Source organism: Adelges cooleyi, unplaced genomic scaffold, assembly GCF_023614345.1.
Source record: "Adelges cooleyi isolate 19-005CV unplaced genomic scaffold, UGA_ACOO_1.1 ACOO_flye_CR_arks_rails_tigmint_CR_PRNA_108, whole genome shotgun sequence".
Lineage (NCBI taxonomy): Eukaryota > Metazoa > Arthropoda > Insecta > Hemiptera > Adelgidae > Adelges > Adelges cooleyi.
The window spans coordinates 17,325,256-17,344,172 of NW_026095761.1; the positions used below are offsets into that span (position 1 = coordinate 17,325,256).

An 18,917-nucleotide genomic window follows, 5' to 3' on the forward strand; every position below is an offset into this window, starting at 1 on the left:
TTTTTGTTAATATTTTGACTTTCTTATTTGAAATTATTTCTGATTAAAAAATTAGTACTAAACAAGTAGCAATTTAATATTCTGTTATTATTGAAATAACGTCGTGGATATGCGATTCACAAAATGGTTTTCACGTACATAGACTCGTAAATAATAAAATCGTTCATATCAACGACCTCGTGCTTATTGATATTCTGTCCGAGTCAATTACACCGACTTCATCTGATTTACTTCCTGTGTAAAACTCAACTTTATTCGCTTCAACTGGCTGTCTGCGGAGTTGGCTGTTTGTAGAACCATTCAGCTACAAGAACTAGTTCGCCTCCGTCAATAGTTTTTAAGTTTATCTTAGTTTAGTTTTAAGATTTTTCGTTTGGCCATTGCACGAACCGGAACCGGCCATAAGAAACCCCTTGTGTATAAACTCTATTTCCTGTTGTCCATTGTAAATATAAACTATTTCTTTCCGTAAAAGTCTGCGTCGATCCAGTGTTACTATCGTCCGATTTTCCTACCGTTATGCCACCTGAACAGCTACCTATGATAGTGTGCGTTAGGCTGCTAGCCCAAAACTAATTAGGCGTAACAACTCAGTACTGCTTCTTTTTTGCTTCTCGTGCCGAAAGACTTCGGCTGGTCCTTCGATACATTTTTGTTGTTGTTGTACCATGAAAGTTGAAGTGAAGTGTGATTATGAACTAAAGGAATAACAGACATGGCCACAATGTAGATATCACTACTTTGATAGGCTGACATTGTTGGGAGGGGGTCTGGAACTTGGAAAAAACCAGCAGTCACTTTTTAAAAATGACAATTCTTTACTTTTAAGTACGATTATAAACAAAAACATACAATATTTTTAAAAAGTATTTCTTCAACCTCTTAAAACATATTTTAGCAATACTTCAACATGTTTTTCTTAGATTAGAAAAAAGTGACTTTGCTGGTTTTTTCCCTGTACCCTTCATATAAATAATTATATTAATATGACTGTTTATTAATAAACCACGATAGTCATTAAATTAGTCATAATTATTATGGTGTAATTTAATTAATAAATTAGTGAAGCTAGAATTTATACAAATAGCCACTATAAATCTAGTTTAGTATTGTTAACGTACAAACGAAACCTAAACGTTTAGGTGTACAATTACAATTTATAATAAACCATGTGAGAAACGTAACAAGAACAAAGAACACTGCTACACTGCCATACAAGTAAACACGAATTAACAAAGACACAAACTACGACCAAATGATGGCTGACTAGAGACGTGGGAATCAACAGCGCCCTGTACCGTCTGTAGTTCGGCGAAGGTCATTAATCTCCACCTATCGCATTAATTTTGAGAAAATTGCAATTTTCAGATTTTTCCCTTTACTTACACCATAAGACTTACCTTTGTGCCAAATTTCACGTTTCGACCTATACTGGAAGTGTCTTATAATTTTGATGATGACTGAGTGAGTGAGAGTGAGTCAGTAACAAAAATGCAAATTTTGAAATCCTCCCATTTTAAAACGGCTAAGGCTTCAATTTTAGACCGTGTCCTAAACTATTTAAGTTTAATTTAGATTTCAAATTTTAAAAGCTCATCTTAAGGAGTAGCAGAGATATGAGAGTTAGAAATACCGGGTGAATTGGTTCGTGTAAAGATACACCGGCATTGCTAGAACTTGGCCGGCGCACTGCCATGCGCTGAGATATCTTTATGAAATTTTTTTTTTTTTAATTTGTATTGCTACAAAACAATTTAAAAATGTTTAATTTAAAAATGTGGTTCATAATAATCACTCTAGCTTAAAAAAACTGTTAAGATGATTTGGGTGGTTTAGGAGAAGGTTTTTAAGACTTGACCGAAGGCTGTGACGAAGGAACTCAAATCTTTGAACCATAAAAACACTTAATACAAAAGTCTGTACACTGGATTTACATAATATTATAAATATAATGTAGAAATGACCAGACAATCTGCTACATTTCATTTATCTTGGTGTCGAGAGAACTGGAAAATAAAATTCAATAGGTTTCCAAGGAAAACAGTTTGTTCATTGAAGATTAATTATAAAACTATGGAGGTAATACCTCTTTGGGATTATAATATTTTGTACGATTCATACAAAATAACAGTAGTAAAAAAAACATTGTTTTTTAAACCATAATTGTTCATTGTTTTCTTTGGACAGCTGTTATAATTTTATGTATTGTGAACTTGCCACATATTATGTCAAACTATGATAGCTAGCGACTTGAAATATTCACGGTATGTTTGTACTATAGTCTTGGCATCCAATAAGAATGGATTTTGAAATTTTTTTATTTTAAGGGGTTGAAATGGGCAAAAACACAATTTAAGTAGCTTAATGACTTTGAGTGGAGTGCACAAAGGAGAGGATGATAGCGGATATATCCCCATTTACTGATTTGTGAAAGAAAAATGCTTTTAAGATTTGATAGGATATTATTTGAAGAAGTTAATGTTTTGCTTGTTTTATAATCAATACTATTTGCAGTATTAGTATACGTATATATTAATTATAAGCTCCGAATAATGAGCTTGAAGCTGCAAGTCTTGTTCTAGGAGTGCGGTTTATTTATTTCTATAAAACAGCTTTCCACTTACTAGATTTTTATTTTTAATTAGCATAATTTTTTAGTCAATGTGAACTTTACCATAAATAGTTTAAATGTATAACTTGTTTATTTGAAATAAATAACAATAATAAAATATTATTAACTTGAAGATATTTTTTTCTCTCCTTGGATCATTGTTTAAATACTAGCAATTTAAGACAGCGTGTGTGTGTTCATTGTATTACTGCAGGAAACCCTAACTTGTCATAGTAGTTATCAAGTACCGTACTTCGAAGTTTAGTTATGTGTTCATTGACATATCCAAGTATTTCATTTGGTGGCACGTTTGGATATTTTTTGTTGAAATCAGCAAATATACAATTTTTTTGGTTTACAAACGAGTTTATCATGTCATAAAACGAGTCGAAACTGGTTATTTGTCGGTTATATTCCGAGTGGACGTCAATGTTTTGGTCAGGGCTGCTGTCAGCTACCATTTGTAATAATATTTCAGTCTCCGAATGATTCCTGAGCAACATGACATAAAGAATAAATTCTCCGACGTGTACCTCGTGGATAGGATACAAATCTTTAATCCATCTCAAAGCACTGATCATGTGGTCGAACATATCCAACGAGTCTATGATGTGTTTTCTAATGGATTTATAGAATTCCAAGCGTTCTTGATAATCTGGAATTCCGTTGAGGCGCCAATGAGTTGCCATATTTCGACACTGATATAAACCGAGCCTTACTGAGATGATGTACTTGACCAGCACGTCCATGTACTCACAACCGAGCACCGTGACAATGATATAGTATTTTTCATCGAAATTTGCTTCAGTTATAGGGTCATTGACAAGGTTTAGTGCGGAATAGATTAAATAATCCTTTGGGTCTGAATCTTCTATCTGAACTTTGTATTGGACGTTGTTAATGTTTTGCCATCCATCGTAAGTCATTAGCTGCCTCAGCTTGACTATAACGTTATCTGGTGCACCCAGAACACATAACGGTTGGTGAACGAATACGGAAAATAAAACAACCAGCAAACACGATGCACGGTTAATCATTTTAAATAAAAATGATAAAAATCTTTTCGAAAAGTATATTATACTATACCGAATAAACGGTTCCTTACGGAAAACACAATAATTAAGAATATTACAAGCACCTCGGTAGGTAGTAGCCGGTCCATAAGCATATGCACAATCGCAATGTTTCAACTGATTGTTATTCGTTTGGTTTAATCTCGCTAAACATTACCATTAAACAATGATGCAATGCTATATGCGATGAATCATTTATTTGTAGCAAATAGGCCCACGTGGGACAATTGTACAATGTTGGAGTTAAATTTTTAGAGTATGTATGGATTTGTTGACAAATTGTCTAGGTTTTCTTAAGAAGCCGATTTTCGATTTAAAATTTGGTATGCTTAAATAAATTCGAAGGTCGGAGCACAACTGCTACTTGCGATGAACTATTTATTTGTAGCAAATAGGCCCACATGGGAAAATTGTACAAATACGCATTTACATTAAATTGTGTTCCATTCGTTTACAATAGCACAGCTTTTTGGATCTCAGCACTGTTTGTTGAAAATAAAATAATATCATATGCAAAGCACAAAAGAGAATTACTGCTTTGCGCTACTATAAATGCGAATTTGTACAATTGTCCCATATGGCCCTATTTGCTACAAATAAATGATTCATTGCACATAGCAGTCGTGCACCGACCCCCTTAAATGTAAATTTGACCCAGACGATTTGTCAACAAATTTACTAGAAATCCTTACGGAAAACACAATAATTAGAAATATTACAAGGTAGGTAGTAGCTGGTTCATAAGCATATGCACAAACGCAATGTTTCAACTGATTGTTATTCGTTTGGTTTCATATCGTTAAACATTACCATTAAACAAAGATGCCCTACTATGTGCGATGAATCATTTATTTGTAGCAAATAGGCCCATAAGAATAAAGTCTATTGAACGTAGAAATCGGTTTACTATTTAAGACATGTTTTTAAATTTCTTCTTTAGTTATTGATGATTAAAAATGCTATTAGGATTCAATAGGATATTATTTAAAGAACTTAATGTTTTGCTTGTTTTATAATTAATACTATTTGCAATATTAGTATATGTATATGTATATATTAACTATAAGCTCCGAATAATGAGCTTGAAGCTGCAAGTCTTGTTCTAGGAGTGCGGTTTATTTATTTTTATTAAACAGCTTTCCACTTACAAAAATCCGTTACTTACCAAAAGTGATGGAAATTTCAATCAACGAATGATAATCTGAATAAAAATATCAGTCAGCAATCTTGAGTAGTGACTAAATAATTAAAAACCAACATCATTTGAAGATAAATTAATTTTATTTATATAAGACGTATAATACAGCGGTAGATTTTTATTTTTAATTAGCATAATTTCTTAGTCAATGTGAACTTTATCATAAATAGTTTAAATTTATAACTTGTTTATTTGAAATAAATAACAATAATAAAATATTATTAACTTGAAGATATATTTTTTTTCTCCTTGGATTATTGTTTAAATATTAGCAATTCTAAGACAGCGTGTGTGTGCTCATTGTACTACGGCAGGAAACCCTAACTTGTCATAGTAGTTTTCAAATACCGTTCTTCGAAGTTTAGTTATGTGTTCATTGACATATCCAAGTATTTCATTTGGTGGCACGTTTGGATATTTTTTGTTGAAATCAGCAAACATACAACTTTTTCTGTTTGAAAACATGGTTATCAAGATATATAAATTCTCGAAACTAGATAATTGTTCTTGATATTTTGAGTCGACGTCAATGTATTGGTCAGGCCTAATTTCAACCAGCGCTTGTGCTGCTATTTCAGTACTTACCTGATTCCTGAGCAAACCGATATGATGAATAAATTGTCCGACGTGCCCCTCGTAGATAGGATACAAACGGTTGAGCCACGTCAAAGTACTCATCATGTGTTCGAACATATCCAACGAGCCTGTGATGTGTTTCAATATGGATTTATAGTATTCCAAGCGTTCATAATATGAAATTCCGGAGAGCGACGCCTGAGCTGACATATTTCCACACTGCATTAAACCAAGCATTACCGAAATCATGTATTTGAACAGCACGTCCATGTACTCACAACCGAGCACCGTGACAATGATATAGAATTTTTCATCGACATTTGCTTCAGTTATCGGGTCATTGATTAGGTTTAGTGCGGAATAGATTAAATAATCATTTCGGTCTGAATCTTCTATCTGAACTTTGTATTGGACGTTGTTAATGTTTTGCCATCCATCGTAAGTCATTAGCTGTCTCAGCTTGAATATAACGTCGTCTGGTGCACCCAGAACACATAACGGTTGGTGAACGAATACGGAAAATAAAACAACCAGCAAACACGATGCACGGTTAATCATTTTACATAAAAATGATAAAAATCTTTTCGAAAAGTATATTATACTATACCGAATAAACGGTTCCTTACGGGAAACACAATAATTAAGAATATTACAAGCACCTCGGTAGGTAGTGGCTGGTTCATAGGCATATGCACAAACTTAATGTTTCAACTGCTTGTTATTCGTTTGGTTTTATATCGTTGAACATCACCATTAAACAAAGATGCACTGCTATGTGCGATGAATCATTTATTTGTAGCAAATAGACCCATATGGAACAAATGTACAATGTTGGAGTTAAATTTTTAAAGTATGTATGGATTTGTTGACAAATTGTCTAGGTCAAATTTGCTTATAATATTATTTTATTTTCAACGAACACTTTTAAGATCCAAAAAGCCCATATGGGACAATGTACAAATTTGCATTTACATGTGTTCCATTCTTTTACAATTGCACAGCTTTTTGGATCTCAGCAGTGTTTGTTGAAAATAAAATAATATCATATGCAAAGCACAAAAGAGAATTACTGCTTTGCACTACTATAAATGCGAATTTGTACAATTGTCCCATATGGCCCTATTTGCTACAAATAAATGATTCATTGCACATAGCAGTCGTGCACCGACCCCTTAATCTAAAGGTAAATTTGACCCAGACGATTTGCCAACAAATCCATACACACTTTGAAAATTCAACTCCAACATAGTACATTTGTTCCATATGGGCCTATTTGCTACAAATAAATTATTCATCGCACATAGTAGTTGTGCACAGATCCCTTTAATCTATAGTTAAATCTGACCCAGACAATTAGTCAACAAATCCATACATACTTTGAAAATTCAACTCCAACATTGGGATGTCTGTCTGATTTAGTTTAATTATACTAACTAAATAATTACACCTTGTATAAAAATCACTTTTGTTTTTTAATTTAAATTTGATCTTAGCCTGTAATAAAATAGGTACATAAAGTAAATAGATAATTAATTTAATACTATTCGCCTATGGCTTAACATTCCACTAAAGTATTCCGGATAAAGAGTAAAATAATGAAACGTTAAATTAAACGACTGCACATTGTTTATTTTAAATCCACAGAGGGAAAAACAATTAAATATATCATAAATATAGTTAAAAAATAGTTATCTATTGTTACGACTGGTTAATTTTCAAAGTTACAATGAGTGTCCACAATGGTATCCATTTACTTATTTTATGTTAAATTTAAATTACATGTTACATACAAATATATATATATTGGAAAAACACAAACGAAATGATACAATATTGGCACTTGTAAAAATAGTAATTATGTTGATTTTCATTAACCATTGGAAGCTATTTACAATTAATAATTAATAATTATGATAACAATAAAAAAATACAATAAATAACAAATTACTACTACATAATATTAAATTGCATCAACAGGATTAATTAAGAGATTAATCATTGGTTTGATTATATAATAATAACAATAAAAAAAAAAGTATTATTTATTACTAAGCAGGGTATCTATTTCATATGCGAGTATGATATTCTGGTAATTTTAATTATATTGTCAATGTAAATTGTATGTAACCTGATTAGTTTATTTTATTATGTTATTATTTATTTTAAATAATAATATTTATTATTTTACTAGGGTAGTTACAAATACTAATAATTGTTAACACTATACGCCTACGTTATTATATAATATTTATTGTATTTTATTAAAGAGTGTCATACATAATGTCAAATAAATGAAGGTGTTAAATAACTTCAATTTAAATTATGTAAAGTATGCAAAGTTTGTGTAAATATAACGCACGGGGTACTGTTTTTAAGGAGTTTTGTCGAGGCAATATTTAAGAAAAAAACTTTTTTTTAAAATAAATTTCGACCGTGTTAATGTAATTTTTTGGCCGATTTGTATAAACTACAATCCTAAGTAGCCGGCATTTTGTCTAGCTTTCTGGTCTGACAGAACGCATGCAATATCCTCTCAACTAATTAAAAAAAATTGTTGTCATTTCTTTTGAACAAATTACAAACCCAAAAATATATCAATTTTATAGAATTAATTTGGCTGTCCTCTGTATTCTCATATTATATTATCTTGTAGCATATTTTTGTTTACTTTTACATCGCCTCCAACGTTGTAAACCACACGTGAAAACTATATTTGTATAGTAGGTATAGCGCATGAAATATTTTATTTTTTATTTATTCTTAAAAGAAGCTCTAGCACTTGGGAGATTTTATCTTATTATTATAGCTAATTTTTTTTTCTTTGCATCCAGGAGCACCAAAACCTCAAAATCGTAAATTTAACACATATTCAACTGGTTTCACCACTAATGTTAAAAACACTCTTAACACATTGCTAGTTAACAATTCATTTAAATTTAACATTTCGTTGAATAATATGATTACATATTTTGAAGTTATACGTTAATAATTTTCAAGAAGACCGAATTGTGTGGTAATTATTGGAAAATATAATGAAGTATATCAACAACAATTTATATTTCCATGCCAATTATATTGTCCAACGACTTTTATTATGTGATTCGGTTAGAGAAATAATCAAATAATGTATATTAAAATAATGTCAGTAGAACGTTTTGTTAAAAAAACATTTATTTTAGCTTGGATTCGGAACTGACAAGATATAGGTACCTGTTTTTTAAAGTATTATTTATAATATAATATTATTAATTAATATTAATAATTTAGAGGCACGTTTTAATAATGTTTAAGCCCACAATATGTTTTGGACTCGTTTTTTTTAAGTTCAACCAGCCTTATTTACATTTTTATAACGTTACTCGTTTATAAACTAAGCCTAAACTTGTAAAGATGATAAACTGATAAAATAAAAATGTAGCTTAAATATCTCTATAAATAAATATCAATTTATTTTCTAAAGAATACGTTAAAAAATTGTCAATTCCTTTAATAATAACTAATAAAATATGTAAAAACTTTAGAAGACGTTCTAGGTAAATTCTAAAATCAATTTTGATACCGGCTGTTGTGCAAAAAAATATCATGGCCTATATTTAAAAATTATAACATAATAGACAAAATAATATCTTCGGGGAAAAAAGGCGAACTTATCATGTCCGCTATATGATTAATTTACGCCTATAAGTAGACGAGATTGGTTAAAATGTATTAATCAAGTACATTATCTCGAATAATAATTGTAATCAACCAATACGTTAAATACGTACCTTTTTTTTTGTTATGACCTAAATAATTTATATTTAATATTCTAATAGTGTACTCCATTTGATACCTAATACCTTTTATATTTGGTTGGACAATAGACATAATGCACCTAGTAATAATTTAATTATCATAATATGTAAAATAAACGAGTAAATAAACGTTGGATTAAGTATTCCAAAAAATATAACTTCCAATGAAGACTATATAAATAATAACTGTATATGATATTAATTATTATTAACATGCATAATATATTGGTGGGTAATTTATGTTATGATTAGGCTTAGGGATTTATAGCTCTAAAAATTACACAAATATGCATGCAAATATGCTCCTAAAACCATCAAAATATGCATTAAAAAAAAAACTGACCATTAAATATTGATAAATTTCATTTTTTAACTATAAAATGCATAAAAATAAATAATCTGTAAAAAACAATATTTGCAAATGCCTAACTTAGCAACTTTCACAAAACAACTGTTTACATAAAAAAAATATTCTTTTAATTATTTTTTTTGTACTTTAGAATTACTACACGACGTTATAAAATATACTCGACGTTACACAGAAAGCGATTGTGGACGACTAATAAAAAACAAAATAATAAACAACCGTACAACAACATAATGGTCAGGTCGGCGAACACGGAGATTATCGCGGGGAAAATACTTATAAATATAACTTAGGGGTTAAGGGTAGTCGGGATTTTCAAAAATTCAAGTTTTTCAAAGGAATAGATGACTCGATGTAAGTAATTAAATAATTTATATTTCTATACATAAATCGAGTATAAAACTTTTAAAATGAGTTTTTCTCGAAACTATTTTTTCAAAGTCGGTGACCACTGTAATTCAAAAACTACTTCACAGATTTGAATGAAATTTATACAGCTTATTAAAAGCATAAAAAACTAGTGCCTGATAGAAGGTTTTTTTTTATTATATTATATTAAACAATATTTTTTATAAACAATAAACTAGTGCTTTTTTCCTTGAAAATCCGCGAGTAAATGATCAGAGGTCACCATTTTGTTTATTTTCAAAAAAAAAAAAGCTTCGATCAGACACTAGATTACATATTAAACTAATGATTTTTTTAGGTTTGATTGATTTTAGACGATTCAGTAAAATGTTATGTTGGTCGCCGTAAAACACGACTTGTGAGACGGGATAATATAAAGCGATAACTTGGTCTACAATACTTTTTTTTTGTTTTTTAATTCTTGTCAAATAAAGTTAAACCATAATATAATAACTTTATATTATTTGTTTTATAAAATAAATTTAACTACTGTCAAAACAAAACTAACGGCAAGCAGCGTGTAGCGACAAAATCGTGTAAACTTGAGTCTTTTTAAATAGTAACGTACATATTTGATTAACTTTTTGAATTAAGGATGATTTGCTGAATACTTTGACTGGTCGATAACCAGTTTTGGATAATTAGTTTCAAAATTATTGTTCGTGCAGCAAATAAAATTCAAATTGAATTTCGCGCGCCCGCGACGTACCAGAGGCGTGGTACGATGTCGTCCATATTTCGACCGCGTTAGTGACCGCGACCAGGTGATTAACCGTGTTTTTTGTTATCTACATACCTCCGTCCGTTATCGGCTTGGCCGTTGCGTTAATGTATTTCATTTAGTTGTGTCACGATCACAGATATAGATATTATATATTGTATATCTGAGGTCACGATCGTATGCTTAGGCGTCGATGCATTTTAGTTTTAAATAATTTTTACCAAAGCGAAATTTATTTCAAAAGGAACGTTTAATTGTTTAATTTTTTTAACAGCAAGTCCAACAGGATCCAATATACATTTGGTACCACTAACGCCATCTCTCAACACAATTCGCAAGTACAGTGCGGCATGGCTGATTTTATAACCCCTCGTTTGTGGTTTTGTTTATAACGCGTTCTGTTATCGTTTGTATCATGACAATTTCCGAATATTCCGCTTTGGCCTATGATTTCCAAACTATATTGAGCTGTTAATAAAGTAAAATATTGTTATTTGTTTTGCGTTTCTTAGTGTTTTCCGGATCCTGCGCTTCGTTGTGCTCGATACAAATTCACTTTTCCCACAAGAAACTTCTCTGTATATTAGTTCAAGTGAGTGATTATATGTGTTTTGTAAAAATATTTTAAAGGAAAACCGGCATATTATGCTGGTGTTGTTTTTTTCATATCAACGGGTTTAACTTGTCCAAGAACTATAACAGAAGAAATTGTAACTTGCTAAATAATATCCACACTATAATATGTTTTGTTTTTAAAATTTCTATTGTTTCGGTATAATGTTAAATAACGCTAGGTACAATTATTAAATATTTTCCAATTCACTCGTTATCATGTAAATTATATCTCGATTAAATTTTAAATGTTACAAATCGACTAAAACTTTTAACCGTAATATGCCTTCAAAGTTCTAATTCATTTTAAGACAAAAAATTACTTTACGCCGTCAAATTGTCGTTTTTTAAATAGCCTTTTTTTGTAGCTGAAATCAGAAATCCTCAGACTCTGCTCGTGGACAAAATTACAGCTGCATGAATTTGGCGATGAATATTATTTCATTATGAATATAAACAAATAAAATACAAATCAATAATAATAATGTGCCAATAAATAATAATACCTACCTGATATGTTGGTATAAACAAAACACATTGTTATTTTTTTGCTGCTGGTTTGTTGTAGTTTATAAAATAAATTTGTTACGATTATTGTTTTAGATTTTAAACTTCAAACATGCTGGACACACGTCCTAATCATACAATCTACATAAACAACTTAAATGAAAAGATCAAAAAAGAAGGTATGTAAATTTTTCGTTTATGCTTAAAATGTAATACGTTTGAATGATATTTTAAAAAATGAGTCATTTTTTTTTTTTTTTAGATCTAAAGAAATCGCTCTACGCCATTTTTTCTCAATTTGGACAAATTTTAGATATTGTTGCTATGAAAGGAATTAAAATGAATGGACAGGCTTTTGTTATTTTCAAAGATATTGCCAGTTCGACTAACGCCTTACGAGCAATGCAAGGATTTCCTTTTTATGATAAACCAATGGTAAATCGTGTGTATATGTATAAAAACTTGTTTTAACTTATGCAATGCTTGACTACCGCACATCACGGGAGAATACATCGGTAACATTTTATACTCCTTTTTACCACACAGACATTTGTATGCATTTTTTCGGTATTTAGTTAATCAGTACTTCATAGGATATCCTTTAGATTCTATAATGGCATCTTGACATGAATTCGACTTGGTGTGATGTTGTTCAGGTGTTGTTTTATCCAATTTTTCTTGCAACGCGATTTTCAAATCGTTTATTTGTTTGAAATGTGGTGCGTGCACATTTTGTAATCCAAATAATCCCACAAGTTCTCAATGGGGTTGATGTCTGGTGACTGTGGTGGTGTTACTAGATTTTCAAGCAACCAAGCTTTAACTTTTCTCGCAGTATGTTTGGGGACATTGTCTTGCGTAAATAACAAATAGTCTTAGAAGTCTCACGGGTCTTAAAGAATTATTATTACTGAAATAATAAAATCACTCTTGAGCATATTGTGAGAGAGTGGGAACAGTTTCATTTTTACATGATAACAATTCTTATTTCCATTTAAATTAATAATTGAATTATTATTTTTGTTTACAGCGCATACAGTTTGCTAAATCCGAATCGGATATCATTGCCAAAATGAAAGGAACTTTTGTTGAACGCCAAAAGAAACCTAAAAAGCCAAAAGACGACGAAGAAGCTAAAAAAAGGCGCAAGGCTGCTAAAGAACAAGCTCGTGCTTTGGCTCAACAGAATAATCCCGGAGGTGTTGTTGGAGGCAGTAAGTCTATATTAGTATTTTTGCTGTATCTCGTATGAGTTACAGCTGATACAGTCTCCTTTCTGCTATCTCCTTTCCGTTTTGCTTTTCTTCATAATAATTAATTTAAATGTAAAACACATAAATTAAATTGAAAAATAATGATACGTTTTTGTATTTTAGATGTACCCGAACAGCCGCCTAATCAAATTCTTTTCTTGACCAACCTACCCGACGAAACAACTGAAATGATGTTATCTATGCTTTTTAATCAGTAAGTTGAAAGATATTTATTTTTATTTATAATTTTACTTTGTTTTACCATCATTTAATTTTTGTTTGTTTTAGATTTCCCGGGTTTAAAGAAGTGCGACTTGTACCCAACAGACATGATATTGCTTTTGTAGAATTTGAGAATGAACACCAGTCTAACACAGCTAAATTATCACTCAACGGTTTCAAAATCACACCAACACATGCCATGAAAATAACATTTGCTAAAAAATAATTTGTATTAAGAAGAACTCTCTGATTGACTATTTTAAAGTAACTTACATATTATATATATAGATATGTGTATTATGTATAAGTAAATGCAAGGTTATGAAAAATAAATAAAAACATTTTATTAATATTAAGTCAGTTGAACGTCCGTCTCGGTACGTTTTGAAGCTCATGATGATGGCGGCGGTGTCGTTGTGTGTGGTATCGGTTTATAAACTGTTCCCCATAGAATAATCGTATCGCTGTCTATGTGGTGGATGAAAAATAAGAAAGGTTTATTGACGTTGAACGTGGGCTGACCGCCTCTCGATATGGTTACTACGGTGGCCGCCGAAGCTACAGTGCCGATTTCGTCGACGACAATTTCTACCTTGTGTAAAACGTCGTCGACATGAGCACCCGGATCATTTGCCAAGTTCGACAAGTCTGCTTTTGACGGATCAAATACTTTGTGGACTCCCAATTTCTGTAAATAGATAAAAAAAAAATGATAATATTTAATTAAATAAAAAATCAACAATTCTATCCGAGTATAATAAATAATACCTGCATAACTGGACTGAGGTTAGTAAACGATTTCAGCGTCATTTTAGGCACGAAATAAATAAATTCAGAAGAAACTGTATTCCTCGATATGTTACGTAGTGCATTTCCGTTCATTTTGTCTATAATTTCTCTAAGTGTAATTTGCGAATTTGGAAGCACATAGTACATATAGACTTTTCTACCCTTATACGGCAATCCGATAGCTTTAAATCCGAGTTCATCGTTTTTGTGATACAGTACTTCACTGCTTCCCACCATCATTGGTACATATATGTTGTCTTTACTCTGTCGATTTAATTTTCTCCCAGGAGCGCTTTGGCCAGCAAAAAAGGGTTTTCTATAATAAACAACATTTGTTCATTAATTGTTACTAATCGATAAGATCATACTATTAAACATTTTACTCACACTCTGGTATAGTTAACAAAAAAAGGTGTTTCCCATTCACCGCTAAAATATAAGGCGCTCACAATAACTGTCTTGGTGTCGGGTGTCGGTGCACCCGGCATAATATCGTTGATTTTTCCACGAGTTTGACTAGAAACCCAACTGTAATAAAATCATACATCATTTTAGCAAATTGTATTAACTATCAACTACAATTATAACTAACTATAATTTTTTTTCTTTATTTTGTTACTCGGAGCATTCGTTACCAATGTCGGTTTCTTTTTTTACTCGCTAATGTTCACTTCTTAACAATAATGACTTCACGACAAGACACTTAAATAGTATTTTAAATACAAATTCTCATTTAATTATAGTGTTTTAGAGAATTAGGTTAAAGAAATTAAAGTAATGAGCTAATGGAAATTTAAGCGACCAATTGTTTTAAACACAGTTAATAATGGTACAATAATTATATGTTAGATAAGTCAAATTTAAAAACTAAACTCGGTTAATAAAAAGTATGTTAAACTTCCAAAATGCAACCTACTTTTAATTCTTAAATGAAGAAATGATTTTTAGTATATAGAGTTATACTTTAATAACTTGCAATTATAATAATAACTATACTTAGGTATTAAATAATGGTTACTAATACAAATATTTTTTTATTTGATATATAAATGTTGTGACCGGAAAACAAATGACTTACTGATTAATTTTTTGTTGAGTGATGTAACCGTTGTTCATGAAATCGACAGTGATCAATTCACTTTTTAATAATTCTTTAACCACGGTTTTATAATTGCTCGTTATGTTATAACCCTCTTGAACAAATATTGCTTTTGCGAGGTTTACTTGTGTGGTACCTAAAGCATTGCTAGCATTCGCTTGAAACTTGTCCAGAAGTAATCCCAGCATCCTGAATAGATTTTCGTTTCTAGAACAAAATTATCCATTCAATGTCGTATCTGCTTATTCTATTTGTATAGTGTTTTCTAGATACTTACTTTTCAATACTGTTTACAAATGTATTACCGTCGATACCGAACAGTATGCCGAGTTCCGTCTTAGTGTCGCCGGCAGCCGCCAATAAAAGCAGCGACGTCGCAGCGGCAATACTTATGGGCGATATGATGACGTTATGATCAAAATTGGGGTCAAGCGAATTTTGACTATAGATGCATTTGTCAATTTTCAACGTGCCGTCCAACAACCCGAGTTTTAACATCTGTAAAAGCATGTAATACCTTGACTGAGTTTTTATTGTTAAATTTCAACGGCTGTTCGTTGCCACCATCTACCTCTTTGGTATTGGTGTCCACGTTGATCGGCGTCGTTTTTTTTGTCGCCTGCTGCGGTTGAGTCCATGTTTCAGTGTGATTTAGAAATACAACATTGGTGTTGTTGGCAGCGGCCAGGAGGACGTTCACGAATGAACTTAAAATTACTATTCCGATCTTCATCTGTAACGACGAGTTGTATTTATATTTTACCTACTCGAACGTGCACTCGGTTTAATGGTCTAATGTTTGTTCGAAATGTGCAAAACTTATCTCAAACGGATAATCTGTGAGCGGGAAAACCAATGAAAGTTTTCTCAATCACAAACATTAATTGACCACGCCAACCTTACGTCATGTCGTTAGTCATGATCCGTTCAAAAAAAAAAAATGTGTATACATATATAAGATTTACTAACAGCTATAAATTGGCAAATTGCTATCTGGTCACGATTTTTTTTTTCTCAATTGTTTCACAGCATCACAACATTATTGGGAATTACAGTCATAATTATTCTGGATAGTCATCAACCGTCAGTTCTAGAAATAAAATTTGATTTGTTTAACATTATAATTAATTTCTTATGTGCGGTGGTAATGTACAATGTATACTAACCTTTGTACCGGTCTTGCAGTAAAAACCTGTTGCCGATTGTGATAACTGTAACACTAACACTAACTGTAATACAACACTATATTATAGCGTGAATATTCATAAACAATAACCGAAGTATTTTCAATGTATATAAAATATTATAATATCAATGGACATTAAATTATTATGGTCAAGGTCTGGTCGTGCATAATAGACGTTTTGAGTGGTGGGGCCATCTGGAAAACACATACACGACGTTACATGCGAACACAGATAGGTAATTCTGCCCAGTTTATTAGAGGTATACAAGAAATTGTTTGATTTGTCTTCCTGCATTAAGTAGGCGGTTATAATTATTGTTATTATTGGTAGTGTCGGACGCGCTCAAACTGAAACTCGTTTGGCGCGTTGTTTACCATAATATAATATTATTACATATATATAGTTTGTGTACATCGACTATATGTATAAATGCATGTACCCGCCTTAAATCATCGGTTTAAATGATGAAAACAAAATTCGTTAAATCATATTATATACAAATATTCTACGTCTATGTACGCAGTGTCCACGTCAGAATGTCTAATAATACTTTATTTGAAAAAAAAATATCTAGTAACCAGTCGATTTTTGTACCTATATATATATATATATATTGTATGACGTTTGTGGGTTTGAACCGGACGAAGACGGTAAAATAATTGCGTCGTTCGGGCAAAACGTTAGTAATAATTTTATTTACCGTGAAATTATTATAATAAATCATAAATATATTATAATTATTTTTTTTTGTCCCCAAGTTCACACAGAGTTCTAATTCAGAGGTGTCAAAACTAAAAAATTGTTAATAGGTACATGATATTATGGTACTACACACATATAATTAGGGTTGCCAACTTCCAAATATTTTTCATTTCCAAAGGGGCCTTCCCAAAATTTTTAGAAAATAGATAATTTTATTAAATATTTTTCAGTTTTCTTGGTGACTGAGACACTTAAAGTTGCAAAGTCGTTGAGTTATAATATTATTCTTTTTAATGAGTAGGTATACTTAATTAAAAAACTTATTTCTGGGATTATGGGGGGGCTGGATCCAAATAACAAATCCGGCCTTGAACCAACAGAACAGAATATATTATATACTTTAAAAAAAATATAATCTCATACCACCTTTGGTAATTTATATCACCTTTGTTGAATCTTATTTATACTTTTGACTTGGACAATTATTAAACTTCGACTATTATATATCATGTAAATGAACAGTAAATATATATATTTAAATATTTATAAACAACACTGACACGACAAATAATTATTATAAGAATCGACAGTATTATAAATGTATAACAATATTAAATGTTTGCCACTCTAATTAAAATATTTTAAATGTACTTATATACCTACATATATGCAGAATTAGCGGTCTATAAAAAAAAATAACAAATCTGATACAAGTGATTAAGCTGAATAATTGATAAAATTAAAAAATAATAATAATATTATAACTTATAAGGACATATCTGACTTAAGGTTTATTTATTGAAACGTAGGACAAAATATCATACAAATTTAGGATTGTCCTGCCCAAAGAAGGATGGTTGGCAACCCTACACATATTATGTAACCAGTATATTGGTCGATACTTGACGTTGTATACTATAAAATAATTTTAAAATACAAATTTCAATTTTATTTTCCCAGACATTGAGTAATTTTTAATATAATGCTATTAATAGGTGAACTAAAAGGCGGTGACTTTTTCAATTTGTATAACTTACTTAATAAATTGTATGTACATATCGACTTTGTTCGTTGATACTTGCATAGACAAGTATACTACAAGTGACCAAGTTCTTACTCCTGTGACACTTATAAGCAACTCAAATTGACCTAATTAAGTATTAAATATTTTCTATGTTATGAAATTCATTGACTTTTCATGTGTACAAACTTTCGTTTGTGTGCTAATATTTTTTATTATATACAATCTGTGTGAATATAAAATGACATTTTTCTTAAATAGCTTGATTGAAGATTCATTGAGGGGACTGCCGACTGGCACACGAGTTCAGTTGATTTATTCAGCTAATATAACAATTTAAGTTTTAACCGTCTGATATTTTTGTGTTATGACTGATGTATGTAAAAGTACTGTAGATGGGAATAATATAAATAAATAATGTATACAACGTCATGGACGTAGCTGATGTCTTCAGGGGCGCTAATTCACAGAAAAAAGTGTAAAAACCTAAAGACACTATAAAGTCTTTAAAAAAATGCATAATTTAACTACTCGCCGCAGTAATATTAACATAGTGAACTATTTGATTAGTAATTTTGCTTAATGTTCAAAAATATAAAAATTGATGGTCATTGGAGTCGTATAGAGGTAAGTACACATTATACCTACAGACTTGATTGCTAGGACATAGGCCATGGCTGAATCGTATGCGTTGTAATTAAAATAGATAAGGAATATTAAAAAAAAATCATTATCCGTTAAAAGTTGAGTATAATTTGCATTTTTCAAATTTAATAC

At 30.8% G+C, this 18,917-nt stretch overlaps 2 protein-coding genes across 2 annotated transcripts; one reads left to right on the forward strand and one right to left on the reverse strand.

The window, feature by feature from the left end:
- The first annotated feature begins 10,883 nt into the window (after window positions 1–10,883).
- On the forward strand, window positions 10,884–14,087 carry LOC126844121 (U1 small nuclear ribonucleoprotein A). The gene is made up of 6 exons (XM_050581994.1): window positions 10,884–11,340; window positions 11,964–12,046; window positions 12,130–12,302; window positions 12,898–13,081; window positions 13,244–13,334; window positions 13,409–14,087. The coding sequence occupies exons 2-6, from the start codon at window positions 11,980–11,982 to the stop codon at window positions 13,566–13,568; spliced, it is 675 nt and encodes a 224-aa protein (XP_050437951.1). The 5' UTR covers window positions 10,884–11,340; window positions 11,964–11,979; the 3' UTR covers window positions 13,569–14,087.
- LOC126844113 (serine protease inhibitor 42Dd-like) lies at window positions 13,549–16,705 on the reverse strand. Its single transcript, XM_050581985.1, has 8 exons — window positions 16,397–16,705; window positions 16,200–16,320; window positions 15,802–15,963; window positions 15,508–15,728; window positions 15,210–15,437; window positions 14,519–14,659; window positions 14,111–14,447; window positions 13,549–14,030 (listed from the first exon to the last, which is right to left on the reverse strand). The coding sequence occupies exons 3-8, from the start codon at window positions 15,961–15,963 to the stop codon at window positions 13,734–13,736; spliced, it is 1,386 nt and encodes a 461-aa protein (XP_050437942.1). The 5' UTR covers window positions 16,200–16,320; window positions 16,397–16,705; the 3' UTR covers window positions 13,549–13,733.
- Window positions 16,706–18,917: the final 2,212 nt, after the last annotated feature.